The sequence below is a fragment of the Zootoca vivipara genome, chromosome 11 (genome assembly GCF_965207765.1).
Source record: "Zootoca vivipara chromosome 11, rZooViv2.hap1.1, whole genome shotgun sequence".
Taxonomy (NCBI): domain Eukaryota; kingdom Metazoa; phylum Chordata; class Lepidosauria; order Squamata; family Lacertidae; genus Zootoca; species Zootoca vivipara.
The window spans coordinates 47259538-47276305 of NC_142594.1; the positions used below are offsets into that span (position 1 = coordinate 47259538).

General features: G+C 38.9%; 1 protein-coding gene across 3 annotated transcripts in view; it reads right to left on the bottom strand.

Moving 5' to 3' along the window:
- RBM33 (RNA binding motif protein 33) overlaps positions 1-16768 on the bottom strand; it is an 88924-nt gene that overhangs the window by 62816 nt on the left and 9340 nt on the right. For all 3 annotated transcript variants that reach the window (XM_035130072.3, XM_088654276.1, XM_035130073.3), the window contains 5 exons: positions 14185-14233; positions 10570-10646; positions 8688-9000; positions 7092-7211; positions 4068-4239 (listed from right to left, as the gene is read on the bottom strand). In XM_035130072.3, the coding sequence (XP_034985963.1) occupies positions 4068-4239; positions 7092-7211; positions 8688-9000; positions 10570-10646; positions 14185-14233 (731 nt within the window). The remainder of the gene's footprint in view (positions 1-4067; positions 4240-7091; positions 7212-8687; positions 9001-10569; positions 10647-14184; positions 14234-16768) is intronic.

Below are 16768 nucleotides of genomic sequence, written 5' to 3' on the forward strand. Positions count from 1 at the left end.
TTCTACTACATTTTTTAGTCCTATTAGGTTGATCCCTAATAGACATCAATTATTGCAGATCTTTTAACGGCTCCAGCTGACAATGGCTTTTCAAAGAAAAACTTGGGTGTAAGATACAAAATTAACTGAAAGACTTGTATAAAATACGTCATTTAGAACTCTTTGCAAACTGCTAATCAGTTTGTTTCGTTTTTCATTCAACTTTTCATTTTTATTAGCTGTAACATTTTTATGCTATAGTTTACTGGACCATGTGAATATACATCAATTAAATGACATATATATATATATATATATATATATATATATATATATATATGTATACTAAATAATCCTTCTAAACAGGCCCCACACAGGTAAGAAGCAATTTACTAATCTCTCAACTACTTTTCAGATTAGAGGACAGAAAGTGAAAGGGCTTCTGCAATTGTGGATGTTTCTAGGCACAACTGATGTCTGCTAGTAAATATCGCAATAACATCCTTTTCCAGCTGAATTCTGCCTAGATAGCAGCACGATAACACATACACACACATATCCATTTCCACAATCAGAAAAATGATATTTTTATCTACATTATCCACCTACCTATTTCTGAGATTAACTAAAGGTGCTGGTTTTAGACAGACACCAAATGAGTCAGACTTCTATTAGGAACAAGACCTTTTCAGCTGTGGTACAAACCTCAGAAAGGCCAACCATGTTCAAACACTCCACAAGTTTCAGGTTTCAGTCTATATCCTGGTTCTTTCAGTTCAACTCAAACTCTGCCTTTTGACAGGCTGTATGCATTTTCATCTTTTATTTTCATCTTTTATTGGGAGGAAGTGCTTATGTCATCTTGGGTTTCAGGATACAAAGGCAAGAGGAAACTGAGTGTAGTCAGACATCCACTCTGGACTTTAAGAAGGTTGATTTCAAAAAGCTTAAGGGACTACTAGGTGAGATCCCATGGTCAGAAATACTCAAAGAGAAGGGAGTCAAATATGGATGGAAGTTGCTTAAAGGTAAAATATGGAAGGCACAAATGCAGACAACAATTCCAACAAGAAAGAAAAGTGGGAGGCATCTGAAAAAACAGCTGTACCTGGCATACCAGTAGTACATGTGAAAAGCATTTAAGGTTCTGAGTGGACCATAAACTTAAAATAAATCAACAGTGTGATGCAGCAGCAAAAAAAGCTAATACTATTCTAGACTGCTTCAACAGAAATAGTGTCAATTCCACTCTGTTCTCCCTTGGTCAGACCACACCTGAGGTACTGAGTCCAGTTCTGGGTGCCACATTTTAAATCTAGGGTGTGCGCAGAGGAGGGGCAACCAAGATGATCAATGGTTTGGAAACCAAGCCTGATGAGGAATGGTTGAGGAAGTTGGGCATGTTTAGCCTGGTCAAGAGGAGAAATCAAATTTATCAAACTATTTGATAAATCAGGACCAGATATGGTAATCCCATATAGTTCATAACCTAGAAACCTGAAGCTATTCAGCCCAATGGAACACTGGTCTCTAAATCTGTATTGTAACACCTATGAATCTGAAACTTCAAGCCCTGGCTACCATATCTGCAATGATCCCTGATTCACGTACCAAACTCCTCTAATTGAGACCTGGTGAGTGCACATTTCCTTTCCTCAAAAGCAAACCACTTTATCCCACCTTAAATATTTTTATTTAAATGGAAGCAGAGTATTGGTTTTGTTTGTTATTATGGTATTTTTTTGTGCGTTTTTATATTGTAAATCACCCTATGGTCTTTGGGTGAAAGACGGTATAAAAAATAAATATAGTAAGTAAAAATACAAAAATACAGGGGGCAGTACTAATGCATACAACTGTTGACATGAATATGTGAACTATAGAGCTCCTTCCTAGCGGCTGCCATTTGCATGCCTCCCTCCAATCAATTACTGTCTTTAAATGCCTATGTTACTTTCGTAAGAGACCCAAGACAGTGATGCACCTTAAAAGGGTACATCAATTATTAAATTTGTATCCTGCTCTTCACCTGAAGATCACAGGGCAGTTCACAACATAAAAACATAAATACATAATCAAACAAAAACAAGCCAATAACCCCCCCTCCAACAAACACATTTAAAAGGCCACAAAACAGTTTATCAGCCAAAGGCCTGATTGTAAAGAAACATTTTTTTCCTGGCGCCTAAAAATATGTAATGATGGCGCCAGGTAAGCCTCCCCAGTGACAACATTCCACAAATGGGAAGGAAAGGCCCACGCTTGTGTTGCCAATCTCCAGAACTCTTGTAGAGAGGGCACACAAGGACGGCCTCAGAAGATGATCACAGGGTCTGGGTTGGTTCTTATGGGGAGAAGCAGTCCTTGAGATATGCAACAGAAAACACACTCCTGAGGTTGTCGCATCATGGGATAAACCAGCATGTTCTGTTCTCAAACTACACAAGGCCTTTGTATTGATTCTGAAGCTGAGAACATTTCAAAAGCAGACTTGTTTGCATGTACTTTTGCAAGATGGCACACTGAGACTGTAAATAATTCAGTAGCAATCCTGCCGGTTCCACCTCACTATGATGACAGCATAAATGTGAGAGATCTTTCAGGAACCATCTTTAATCAGCCAAACCTTCTAGAAAAGTGTGTGTTGGTGGAAAGACCTGCTCCCATGCTGAGCAGACATTGTGTGTCACCCTAGAGCTAACACTTTTGTCCCCAAATTAAGAATGAGAGACACATCTAGACATAACCAAAAGTATATTCTTTTACTTATGTAAAACTGGCGTGAGACCTATGGCTTTATCAGACAGATATTCGCTTTTCCTGGACATTTAAACAGGACATTTTAACAACTTTGTTTCTTGGACACAGTAACAGTCTCAGTCACCATTATGAGAGTCATCCAATCAATACCAAGGAATGAACAGCATATTTCCAAAAAAAATTACACTGCTTGCAGTATTGTTTCCTATTAAGAGTTTTATTTTTATAATTTAGGCCTTCCTACCTTGTGCCTACTGCAGCAACCAGATAAAAACAATTATCAACCAAATAAAATATGGTAACACTTAATGTTAATCATAAGCATGACTGTCATGCAGATAATGGGAGCCTTTGGTGCAAAGGGTCAGTGCATCTGGCTGTTAAACAGAAGGTTGGTGGTTAGAGCCCACCCAGAAACTGCTCTTCATTGCAGGCGGTGGGACTAGATGACCCTTGGGGTCCCTTCCAACTCCATGATGCTTTGAACATATCACTTTTATAATCTATGATAATAGAAGGGCTTTTGAAATTGGAAATATCAGTTATTTGCTCCAGAAGAATCTGAATTTTAAAAAATAGCTTCTGAATTAATGCAGCATTTTCCAACCTTTATGAAATCACAACCTCCTCCTAAAAGTAAAATAGTTTAAAGTGGGGAGGGAATAGAGGAAATAAGAAGAAAGCTTCAACTGCTCTGCTATCAAACTCTGGGGCAGAGTTACATGGCCAATAAACAGAATAAATTAATCCTGAAAGATTAGTAATGGATTTACGATAGCTGACATGTGCTTTCACCTAATATCCAAACTTGAATTTCAGAGTTTCATACGCAGAATTGAGTCTTAATGTGCAGCTATAGGCTACTGTTACATGAACAAGACTACATGAATATCACTTTTAAACTGACTATAGTTACCCTTTGTGACTAAACTTGGGAGGAACTGCAGTTCATTTAGCCATAAGTTTGGGCATAATAGGGAGCCATGGCTACTCAAAAACTACAAGCATTACCTTCTGATATCCTCATGGTTCAAGGTTCATGCAGGTTCATTCATACAAGTCTAAATTGGCATTAGAATTAAACAGGCCCATTGTGCATTTTTTTAAAAGGCAACACAAAACTGAAATGGTCAGGAAAATATTTTTTGTTACTTGCCACTAAAACTCTATTGCAGACCAACTTACCACCCACTTTGGTCTGTGTTTCTCTTTGGTCACTTTAGAGTAATGCTTTACAGATTTATACTAAACTGTACAAATAATGTGTTAGTTTGTTTAATTAAAAGCACCTAAATTCTACTGCCATGACCACTAACCAAAAATCTTACCCAAAGTTTCTGGAATGTTTCTTCGCTCTCTCGTTACATCCGAAAGTCTAATGATTGTTCCTTCTTTCCGTTCAGTTTTGAAACGTAATCGACCAGATTCTTCGTCATCTTCCTCTTCTTCATCAGACTCTTCTTTGGTTTCTTCTTGAAGCTCTAGGTTTTCAATAACTGCCTATTAGCACAGGAGGATAAGTGTATATTATTGGTCGGGTAGGTTTTCAATATGCTAGAGTGAAGTTACTTTACAGTGGCTATCTTTGCACATAGCACTAAATCATGATTTAGTGTGAAGTGTTTGACATTAACCCGAGCAAAGTCTGAGATTGACATGCTTCCTCCTCCCACATGTTCCAATTTCCCTTTCACATAAACTTCACTTGTTCTGTCATATGAGCCCACAGATTGCTGCTTAAAAACCCAACTCTGGTCATTTCAAAAGCAAGCCAACTTATGAATACAGTGTGTATAACTAACTAGTTTGCTTTAAGCTACCATCTCTGGTTCGTACAACACATGCTGATATTTGCTGATCCTGATCCTACTTCTTGGTGTGCTGCAAGAAAGCTTAGTACCCTATAAAAAAGAAGATTCGGCTAACACCATGAATTGAATCCTAGCTGCCTGGTGTTTCTAAGCCCTTTGTGAACACCCACCACTATTATTTGATTAGAGTACTTCAAGACCCACAAATGAACAGCCACTTTCACACACTAATATAGTCTCATCAGGAAGCATGACAAATGAGGATGGGGAGCAAGGTGGCTATGCTTACCACAAGGTACCTAAAGCCATCAGTACAATGTACCGTAGCCACAAGGAAAGCAACTGTAGGTTATGAAAAATACAACTTCATGTGTACAGTTAGGAAATTCAAGCTAATATCCAATGTCTTATTGGACATTTTTTGCCACATGCTCAAAAACCAATCAATCAATATACTTTATTCGACCGATAGTCAGAAACAACAACAACAAAAAAAAAACATTTCTCAATACAAAAATAAACATATAAAACTGAAGGCAAACACATGCTCAAAAATGATAAAGGAAAAATAATATTACAGGCGAAAAAACTTTTAGATCTTGGGACTCGTAAATTCAGAAAGGTTGGGGCTCTGGAGCTATTTAGCCCACTGAAAGAAATGGAGGGAGGGATATAAATGCACTGTATACAAACTTGGGGTGCCCAACAGAACAAGAAACATGCAGGAAGAGAGGGGGTGCTTATTACATATGCAGTACATTCATTCACCATATGAAGTTGAAATGATTTTAAAATGATAAAAAATAGTGGCATATTTAAATGCTGTATTATTCTATTATTTGGACTCATCCAGATGCCTCAGCACCTTAAGTTCAGTCACTTTACTTTCTAGGCAGTTTTCAAGCCCTTGCTATTCTATTTTCTACCATTGTAACACAAGTAGAGCATGCTGCATTTTGTAATACAGGAAATGCTTTAAACACACTTAAGAAAATACAACTCACCATGGGCTTTAAATGCCAAGTGAGCCAGTGGGTTCTGAGGAAAACACTAACTTGGGTGATGAGCCTTTATTTAAGATCATGAAGAAAAAAGCTAACTGCCTGTCAAACCATCTAGCTAAAGCTCTAACTTCCTAGTTTAAAAGAAACTGAGAACTAGGATGAAGAACCTTAAATCCAAAAGGATAATATAATCCCCTGCCTCAAATACTGGCAGAGAAAGCTAAGAGTGGCAGCTAGTCTCTTGCAGAAGAGAGGGGGAAATAAAATGCGTCAAACAAAAATGAACTTATTGCTCAGGTAATAATTGGTCTTCTCATGGACGGCTGCCCTAAGTCACTCTGAATTTCTTGTCTCCATCTGCTGGCAAGATGTCTGTTCATCCAAAGTTCTTGAAGTGTCAAGTGTCAGAATTCTTGTGGCATATAGTATATGGCATTTTTATTAAAGGTTTGGCCTTGCTTAAGGCTTCAAAACCCATTGCCTCCATGGCCCCTCCAACTCTGAAGTGGAAAAGATAGGTCAGGAAAAGAGAACTTTCTAATGACAACTCTTTAGAAGACTGGCTAACTACAATCTTGCTTTGTCAATATTTCAACTGAAATAGGAACCACTAGTTTAAATTTAAACCTCTTTACAAGCAGATGGTCAGTGATGTCTGTTCAATGCAGATAATTCTCTCCAATGTTTTGAGAGCCTGAAGAAAATTAAATTACAATTGTACATAAGTGGCTCTAGAGAGATGAGTCAGTTCCACCGAAAGAGGAAAAAGTAAACACAAATCAAGAGTTGTTATCACCATGTACAACTTATCAGTTGTGCAGCCCTACTTGTAATTAGGCTTATTTAACTACAAAATAATGCCAAACAGGTTTATTTTGGGCCAAAAGCATACTATTTCATGTTTGAAAGTCGCTTCAGGTGTTAATAAGAGAATAATGAAGAGAAAAAGCATAAACTACTCAAATCTCCAGGTTTTGTCTGCAGGGGAGAAGTGTGTGTTCCATCCTTTCCCTCCTCTACCCTAGCCTGCTGCCACAAACCCATACCAAGCCAACACCCCTAAAGATAATGTTAACATACAAGCTAAGGAAACTCATGTATGAGAAGAAAAAGTGGGGCTGGCCAGTGAGTGGTCACGTGCAGAACTACAAGTAGCTGTGAGATCTGCCAGAAGAGGAGAAACACATAACAGTGGGAGTAGCGGATGAGGAGGAGCTGAGCATTCCAGGCGCACTGTGTACATGTCCTGAGGCCCTCAATGATAATGGCAACTGCTGTCTGTAGCTTAGAAATGTTGGCTATCCTGACAAACAGAGCTGCTCATAGCTTGGACAAAAGAACATGTTTCAAAAAGCAAGGCTAACAAAGAGTCATTGTGAACAGCTTCTCCTCCTATCTTTTCCAAAAAAGATTCATGAGGACTGCCAAGAACATACGCAAACCAGACAAAACCACTGACAATTCCTGAAATACTTTTAAATCCCATGTGCTAGCTAAACAGTATTTTGCCTTTAGGATTTCACTTCTTCAAAAGTACCTCTTCCGACTCGTTTGGAGGTGTCTGAGTGTCAGCAACCTCCTCCAATTCTTCTTCAGCTACATATTCTTGCTGTTCAATTGCTTGCTGCTCACTGTAGGACTGCATATAATCTTCATCCTGAAATAATTGTATGATGAAAAAGTTTTAATCTTAAAATGCTTCTGCTTGTGGGAGGAAACAAATTCCATCTGAAGCTGCCTGGGTCTCTTGGTCACAACTGTCTGTTCTGTCAGAGCAGTCTTAACCAGGGTTCCTTCTTAACCAGAATTTAAAGCTGGTTACAAGGAAAACTGACTAATGTTAACCATGATTTCAATGTAGCACTTAGATGTGATTAAGGTTGAATAAGAAGTGACGAGGGTGTTAGTTAAAGGGCAGGGTGAGGGAAGAGATTGGGAACATTTATGTTTGGTACTGGCTCCAAGTGGCATGCTCCAAGTTCTAATCCATGTTGTAGGTACTAACATCTCTTGCACAAACAACTAGTTTAGGAGAGTATACGCTATGAGTGGGAAACCTGTGACTCTCCAGATTGGACTAGAAACTCCATCATCCCTTATCATTGGCCATTCTGGCTGGGCTGAGTCTAACAACATCTGAAGGGCCATAGGTGCCACCAGCCCTCATTATTTCAACACAAACTGATGGTTTCAACACAGTAAGTTAGGGTTACTACTATAGCTATGAAACATTATGAACTAAATTAACAGTAAATAGCGCTAATTCCTTAAGATGTTTTTCTTTTCCAATTTTAGAGAAGACTCTACTCCATTCGTAAGCACCACTATAATCCAACAGTTTTGCCAAGAAGTATACTTCTTTCTCTTTAATATCATAACATATGCCTACAGAGTAATTTCTAGTAACTCCCAACTAACTAGATGCTTTACCACCTTGCACAACACTTTACTACATGCTTTACAAGAAATAAATGAAGCAAGTTTAAAATATCAATGAATCTGTTGCTTCTTTATAATTTTTTTGTACACAATATTTTGAACAAACAGATACTGTAGTTATATTATTTTCAACTCAAGTTGGGCAACCGCTTCAGCAACTTAAACTGAAACAATTATGCATATGACATTTGGTGAAGTAACCTCCAACCTCTTTATTCAGCTTTAGACAGTTCTCAGTTACAAAAAAAAGAGGAGGGGTGGAAAGGAGCAAGCAGGGCATCAATCACTTTGGAATATTAGCACCTTAAAGATGTCTTTAGCAGGTCAATAATCTTTTCACCTTCGAAGGACTTTATCAGATCGTGTCTAAAGCCTGGATAAAAGCTTTTGCATTAAGTACTTCTAACAATTGGCACTGTCTCCCCACCACACAAAGCTGTTTTTTTCCTTAAGGATACAATCCTCAAGGTCATGATTCTCAACTGCCTTCCAGAATGACAAAGGAGCATTACCTACAGCCAAACAAGCTGTCAACACAAACTTTGTCACAGCCTAGATAAAGAAACTGGCAGACAGTGATAATAGGTCTAATTTTCCCCACATCCCTAGGGAGGTAAACAGATTTCAAATCAGTCTAAAAACCTAGGCATGTGGAGCAATGTTATCTCAGATAATACAATAGAAAGAAACTCACTGTAAAATCATCTAGAGGTTCATTGATTTCGAGATCTAGCACTCCATCATTATAAATCTCTTCTTCTCCCTGATCTTCCCCATATTCTATTTGGTCTTCTGTCAGCTCAGCCTCTTGGCCTTCATACTGCCCTTCTTCTGTGTATTCCCCAGAATACTCTTCAGGCACTTCTGATTTGCCATAGCCCAGTTCATCCTCCCCTTGTTCATATTCTGAATCTTGCTCAACAGACTGATCATTAGCATGCTTCGAGAGTTCAAAAGATGTAGCTACTTCAGATGTAGCATTAAGACTAACTGTGACACCTTGAGTGCTATGATAAGAGTAAAAAAAAAATAGGAAAGATGAAAAATCAATATATTAACCACAGTATGACAGCAGGATGTGTGCATGTGCATTCTGTACAGGATGCACCTAGATCATACAGTGTCTGCATTCAATAGCAAAGTGCATAGCTCACACATTGACTTGACTCTATGCCACAAACTCATAATATGCATACTTATACCACAGCTTATCATCAGCTGCAGGCTATTTGACCAGAGGGATCAAACCAACCAGATGGTCTAACAGGTTAGGCTGACAAGTAGTACAAGGTAGCCAAGCAAGCTGCAATTCATGTTAATTCCCAGACTACCGTACACTATCACAGCACTCACTACTCATCAGCCTGAGCTACATTAATGCTGCCAGACATCAATTTGGACTTTCATTCAATTTTATTTCTTACAATGAAATAATGCTTTTAAAGGGGTAGGGCTGTTTGAATAGACATTGAATTGGAATTTGCATCGTCTGTAAAAGTTCTATTTTAAATGTGTCCTCAAAGTGTCTTATCTAGAATTTGAGGATTCAGAAGAAGTTAACCAACAAATTCTGCAGTAAAAGCCTATGACTTAATTTAGCCAACTATAGGATCTCCCCCACCTTAAAATGCCGTTAACTGTCCGGAAGTAACAATCCTCTAGTTTTCTTGCCTACCTTTCAAAAAACTATGATACGTTAAAGACATAGAGATGAACAAATTAATGCAGAAGAGTATGGGACTGAATGTTGAAGTTATGCACCAATGCAATTATTAGGATTTCCATCAAATTAAAAGAAAACCTAGTTTACCAGTTAACTCTACAGATTAACTGTAATCCAGTCAAATTGTTAGGTTTGTGTATGAATAAAAACAACCTTTCTTAGGCAACAATCATATAATGTGCAATATCCAATGTTAGCCAGACTCAGAATAGACCCAATAAAATCAATGGACTTAAGTTCATTATTTTCAATGAGTCTACACTGACTTCACTGGGTATCTCTCTAGGTGTTTAAAATTATGCACGTTACCACAGGTATCACCTAAGGAGAGGACTTGCTATCTACACAAGGAAATATGGGGCTTGCCATCTGAGGTTTTCACTGCTATAGAACATTGCAGTTTACTCTGTTATTATAATTCATATAAGAAAATACAAAATTTTCAGACAAATCCACACAACTGCTTTTTAGCTGATAAAATATTTTCATTTTTAAATATTTTTAGACAATTATATATTGCAGGCCTAAAAGTTAACCAATTATTCAATTGGAATGTCTTGTTAAAAATAAACTCCTGTTGGCTTCCAAGATGGAAACCAACTTTTTTAATCAGCATAATAGCACTGCTGAATGCATCTGAGAAAACAGACTCTATATAGCAGCTGTATTTTCTTCAACTTTTAAAACTCAGTCTCAAATGTGAATTTCTTGTCATACTCTTCCAATGTAAAAAGTAACATATCTTCTCTTCCCAGTGTGAAACACGTGCACACCCCTATTCTGGTAAGACTCATTCAAGGGACTGATCTAGAAACCCAATTACATTACTGGGCTGAAGTAGTAAGAGACAAACCTGAAATGTTGGTCCTCTTCATTGTCACTCTGTAGAAGATCATCATTCAATTCTTCATCTGACATATCTGACTGCGTCTAAATTTTAAATTTAAAGAATTGCCCTTGAGATAACCCAGTATGTAACATTTAAGAACACAGCAAAGAAGGCTGCTCTCTTAGCAGTGAACTTTTTACAAGGAATTATCAGTAAGCAGCATTCTTTCATGATTAACACTGTTCTATGGCTTTACTCTGAACAGCCCATGAACCAATTGATTAGATATCTTCAGTATTTTCAGACTCAGAGCCCACTTTTAACCCAAACATCTTTTACCATATATATATGCATGGTGGTAGCGATCCACCTTCAATCAGGCTGCTACCCACAAGTGGATCCCAACCCACCAGTTGAAGACCATTAGGTTAGAAGGAAATAGTATAAAATTTTGTATTTAAATTTGGGCTACATAAAAAACTGATGAAAATTCGTATTTAAAAAATCAACATTCACAAGCAATTTCAAAACTCATAGCAACAGCCTGACTCTGAAGAAGGAAAGCATATTTTCCAATACTAGGGCTAGACAATGTAATAAAAAATCAGTGTGGTGCAGTGGCAAGAGTGTTTGATTTAAACCAGGGAATCCAAAGTTTAAATCTCAGCTCAGTCACAATACAGTAAGTCAAAAACTTACGTGGGATTACGTTCCAGGGATCGCACCTAAAGCCAAAATTGTGTATAATCCAAACACATCAGGTGTGATGGTGGGTGGGATTGTCAGAGCAGTTTTTCCTCTATGTCCACCCCATTTCCACCCCCCTTTTCCATTATTATTATTTTTACCAGGCACATAAGTTAGATCCGCACAAGGTAGATGTGTGTAAGTTGTGGGCTTACTGAACTCAAAAGGCATCTTTGGGCCAATCACTATCTCTAAGCTTTACAACAATTTGTTAAGGAAAGTTAAGACAGAAGGGAGAGACTTGTGAACGCCACTCTAAACTCCTTGAAAGAAGGCTGGTATAAATAATAAAGTAGTTTGAAAGTGGTAGCCATGAGATCTTACAATACTCCTCAGAATCAGAGCTTTCATTTGAAGAATGCCTACTGCCTATGAAAAACATGCCAGTGTCTCTGTTATATGCCACTCCGAGTATAAATATTTATAGAGTAGTGGAATGGAAATGAACAAGAGGCCACACAAAAGGAAGATAAAAGAATCTGGGTTTTGCACAATCACATATCAGGGTTTCTAACTTGAGATCTTGACCAGTAGGAGTTTGTAGTACCAAAGCTTGTGGCAACACTGCTGGCTAGAAGGTTCAGTTGGCAAGACAACAGGCCAGAAACTGTGCCATGAAAACTAAACACCAAACAAAACTGGGGGAAAAGCCAACAATTACTGCTGAACTTGCAGAAAAACTCCTCTCACAGCAGCATGCTACATGACAGAATATTTAAAAGCTGTAACCTTGGGACAATAAAGTGGGTTTTATTGGGGGGAGTGAAGCACTTAGGATTTAACAAATGTTATGTATGTTCAGCTCTCTCTTACTCAACATCTAAAGGCCGCTATTCTAAAGGTTATTTTGTTATTTTATGTGCTTATTTATAAAATTTGTATACAGTACTGCCCTTAATTCAAAGCTCTCAGGGCAGTTCACAGCGTATAAATGCAAAATAAAACCATAAAACGCATAATAAAAACATGAAAAACACACACACACCTGCAACACACTTAAAAGGATATAGGATATAAATCAGCCAAAGGTCTGGTTGAAAGGCTAACTGGGAAAGATCTAGAGACAGAAAGTGCGTGGAAATTGGAAGGAGTTCAGAGAACAGCAGCAAAATTGCTAAAGGTTGGATAAGCTGTTATGCTGCTCTGAACACCTTCCAATTTGTTAATTGTGTTGTCAACATTTGTTTCCATCCAACAGAAAGCAGGTCAAGTAACCAAAAAAGAGGCATATTAGTACAACTTGTTTTAAAGGACAACATATACAATTTTATATTAACCCAAAAAAGACAATTTTAAAAGCAGGCTAAAAAAAATATTTGATCATTAAGTAGAAGATTAACAAAAATGCAACAGGGATGAAGAAAGTGAGACAACAGATCTACTACTGTTTGCTTTGTTTAATAATGCTGCAAGGAAAATCATAGGGAAACCACCACGATAGGTTTAAGATGCAGTATGAACAAACCGCATCACAAGCAACGAGAGGCTAGATCAGGCATAGGCAGACTCGTCCCTCCAGATGTTTTGGGACAACTCCCATCATCCCTAGCCAACAGGACCAGGGTCAGGGATGATGGGAATTGTAGTCTCAAAACATCTGGAGGGCCGAGTTTGCCTATGCCTTGCACTGCAGCTCTGCATGAGATCAAACACAACCCCCTACTCCACTCTAAGCCTTCGGTTTGGAGCTAGAAAGAGATAACTTGCTAGTTTGTGTGCCTGGACAACTCCAAAGCTGGGAAGGTGGCTAAAATGCATTACAGGCTAGTGTCCACTTGCCACAGCAACCACAGTACCTTGTTTATAAGGGATATTCCCTCCTCATTTGATTTACATATACATACCTTGTCTCAAAGAAAAGCATCCATGTTTAACATCAAACAGGACTAATAGCTACATCAAGTATAGCAATGCATACTTTGGAGAACACTGGTATTTTTCAGTGCAAATAAAACACAAATTGCTGAATTCACGACTCTGCGTAAAATAATGTCAATATGCTCATTTTACTTTTGCCAGCCCACAGAAATGGGGAAACAGCTGTTAAATGGAGCTTAACAAGCTTTCCACCTCAGGAAAATTTTCTCAGCCCTCCTCTGATTTCCATAATTTCACAAAGCACTAGTAACATTTTGGCATCCATCTGTCTCAGGAGACAATGAAGACTTTACCCCTTCAGGGGTAAAGTAAAACCCTTGGAAAGACACGCTTTATTGCAAGTGGGGCAGATGAAGGTGTCCAGTTTTGCTGCTACAGGTGCACCATGGAGTTTATTCTCTCTGTGCTCCACCCAGCGGTCATTTCTCCTCTGGTCACTTCTGTTGATACATGAACTGATTGTCTGTTTCCAGACACTGCTATAAGAGCCAGAAAAGCTGAAGCTGCAAATCTGATGGTTTTTAATCCTGTAATAAAGTATCTACTTTTTTGCACTTGCCTGGCAAGATCGTTGATACTTGGTATACAAGCTCCTGCTAAATATTCAGGTGACAGTTTAAAAAGAGCTATCTGTCATTATTAAACAAGAATACTGCATACTTCAAGTTTCCCCTTAATGCAACCGCTCTATATAACCAACCTTTGGCCTTATAACAGGTCCTTCTAGCAGTATCTTCTGTGTACATTTATGTTCATAACTGCCCTCACACCACTTTGTGAAGCAAGCAGGAAAAACTGCCAATCATTCCATACATGAAAGAAATAGCACTGGCTTGGAAACCTGGTTTTGTTGAACTCTTTTCAGGCTGCCATATACAAGAACATGCTTGAAGAAAAACACAATCAGGTTACTGTCAGAGGTGCTCCAATACACTCTACAAAAACAGAAAACCAGCGGAACCAAAGAAGTTAATGTCTTTTTTATATATTTATGCATACAGCTTACTTATTTACCTTTTTGCCAGCCAGCAAATCTTCTCCTAGCAAGTCATCGTCTAATTCACTGGAAGAAAAGATCATTCACAGACTTACAATGAGCTTTCTGAAGCAAGGATTCTAAAAGCTGTTATAGTAATTCATAAACTAGCCAGAGTTATAGAAATGAGGAAGCAATTTCAGGGTTGCCATATTTCAAAAAGAGGTTTTTTTTTAGGAAACCACCTAAATCAAAACTCTGCTGTTATGGGAGCCTTTCATCTGAAGAGTAGGGTAAAAATGCTTTAAATAAACAAACAATTCAATATATTATTATTTAGGTGACTTAAAAGCTAGAGATAAATAGTTACATAGTGCTTCACAATTATTCTAAAACAGGCGTCGGCAACCTTTTATTCCCGTAGGCCGGAGGATTCCCATGGACTATCATCCGTGGGCCGGACATGGGCCGCACAGGCGCAGAAGCCATTTCTGGTGGCGCTGCAGACATTTTGGAAATGGGCAGCCAGCACCAGAAATCACTTCTGCGCAGCCACGGACATGCACAGAAGAGATTTCTGGCGCTGCAGACATTTTGGAAATGGGCAGCGCAGCACCAGAAATCGCTTCTGCGCATGTCCGCGGCTGAATCCTCCAGATCATTTTTGCCCACTGACTCTTAACAGTACTGAAGTACAGCAAATTAAATAGAACAAATGCAAAACACACTTTTATGTTCATCTAATTTTAAAGAAAGATTAGCAGTCTCAAAACCATAGTTAGTGCTTGATTTAACTCCTTTGAAGAAAAGCTACCGGTACTTACCACAGTACAAACTTCTTATGGCAAGAGGCAGGGAACTTACTGAGCATAAGGAGTGTCACAAAGGAAGACTGCCAATCTTCATATAAAGCAATTCCAACACATTTTCCACATTATCAACATTGCTAGGGGTTCTTCAGGCTCACGTTTGTGGTCACCAAGATATTATCACTCCTTCTCCCCGATAACTCAGTCTGGTTATAGCCATATGGGAGCAACATTCAAGCCTGTCTTGTCTTAGTTATCTAGACTCTGTTTGGAGCTCTCCAGGGTGCTACTTGCTGTGACTGCTGTTTTAGGACTGCAACCTCTGCTTTCTTTGCCTCATCTTACTTGATCATGCTCACTGGCATCCAACCTCAAGATTACTAAACCTTGCCCAACTGGAATCCAGTCTCTCATTGACCTGGCTTTGTTGACTAGAACCTGAACTGGCACTAGCAGTGCATGACCTTACATCCCTGGACTAGCACACACTCAGGCTAGAACCCTTACCACTGACAGAACACCAGTCTCCTAATGTTTTCTTCCTGAAATTAAACATGCATGGGGGAAAATGCTCGTTGCTGTTCAGGACAATAGGTCAGGAGACCATTCATCAAAACCACCATAAAGAGATATAAGAGAACACTTATATCTAAGTGAAATCAACTATTCGAGCTGAAAAAGCAACAGTTTGAGTAACCTACAATTCCTATTCCTTCCTCTTATCAAAGATTATCAGCAACTCTCTTTCTCCACATCTCCTCTGTTCCCACCCCACAAAAGCATTTGCTCTTTTGAAAAGCAGGTGCTAACTGGGAAGGGGACACCAATATCCTTTCCAAGTGGCAAGAAAGAATTCAGCTATGAAGTTGTAGTAACAAGATATAAAAGCAAACTCCCATTCTAATGGTGTTCACAGTGCAAAACATTTGAAAGAAAAAAGAACCATGTTCAAATGGGTGCCTGATCATATGCTGTACTGCAAAGAAATAATGCCCTGCTGCACCCATGTCCTGGCTGCTGACTAAAGCAACAAAATCGAAAGCAGCACGGTGGCCAGAAACAATTACAGCACAGTATAGAAAACTTTAAGGAATAATGCAAAACATCAAAACTATCAAACTCATAATCGCATGAGCACTGTTCCAGAGTATTTTTCATTCTCATGTATATTTTATCAATTTGAAAAAAAGATTGGCTAATGAAGAAATTACACATCTTTCTGCTTATGAGTGTTTGTTGAACTAAATGGCTGATGAAGAACTGAACGGTTATCTCCGGCTTGGATTACTGCAATGCACTCTACGTGGGGCTACCTTTGAAGGTGACCCAGAAACTGCAACTAATCCAGAATGCGGCAGCTAGACTGATGACTGGAAGCAGCCGCCGGGACCACATAACACCAGTCCTGAGAGATCTACACTGGCTCCCAGTACGTTTCCGAGAACAATTCAAAGTGTTGGTGTTGACCTTTAAAGCCCTAAACGGCCTCAGTCCTGTATAACTGAAGGAGCGTCTCCACCCCCACCATTCAGCCCGGGCACAGAGATCCAGCGCCGAGGGCCTTCTGGCAGTTCCCTCATTGCGAGAAGTGAGGTTACAGGGAACCAGACAGAGGGCCTTCTCGGTAGCAGCACCCGCCCTGTGGAATGCCCTTCCATCAGATGTCAAGGAAATAAGCAGCTATCTTAATTTTAAAAGACATCTGAAGGCAGCCCTGTTTAGGGAAGCTTTTATTATTTAATGCTGTATTGTTTTAATACTCAATTGGGAGCCGCCCAGAGTAGCTGGGGAGGGGGTATAAATAATATATTAT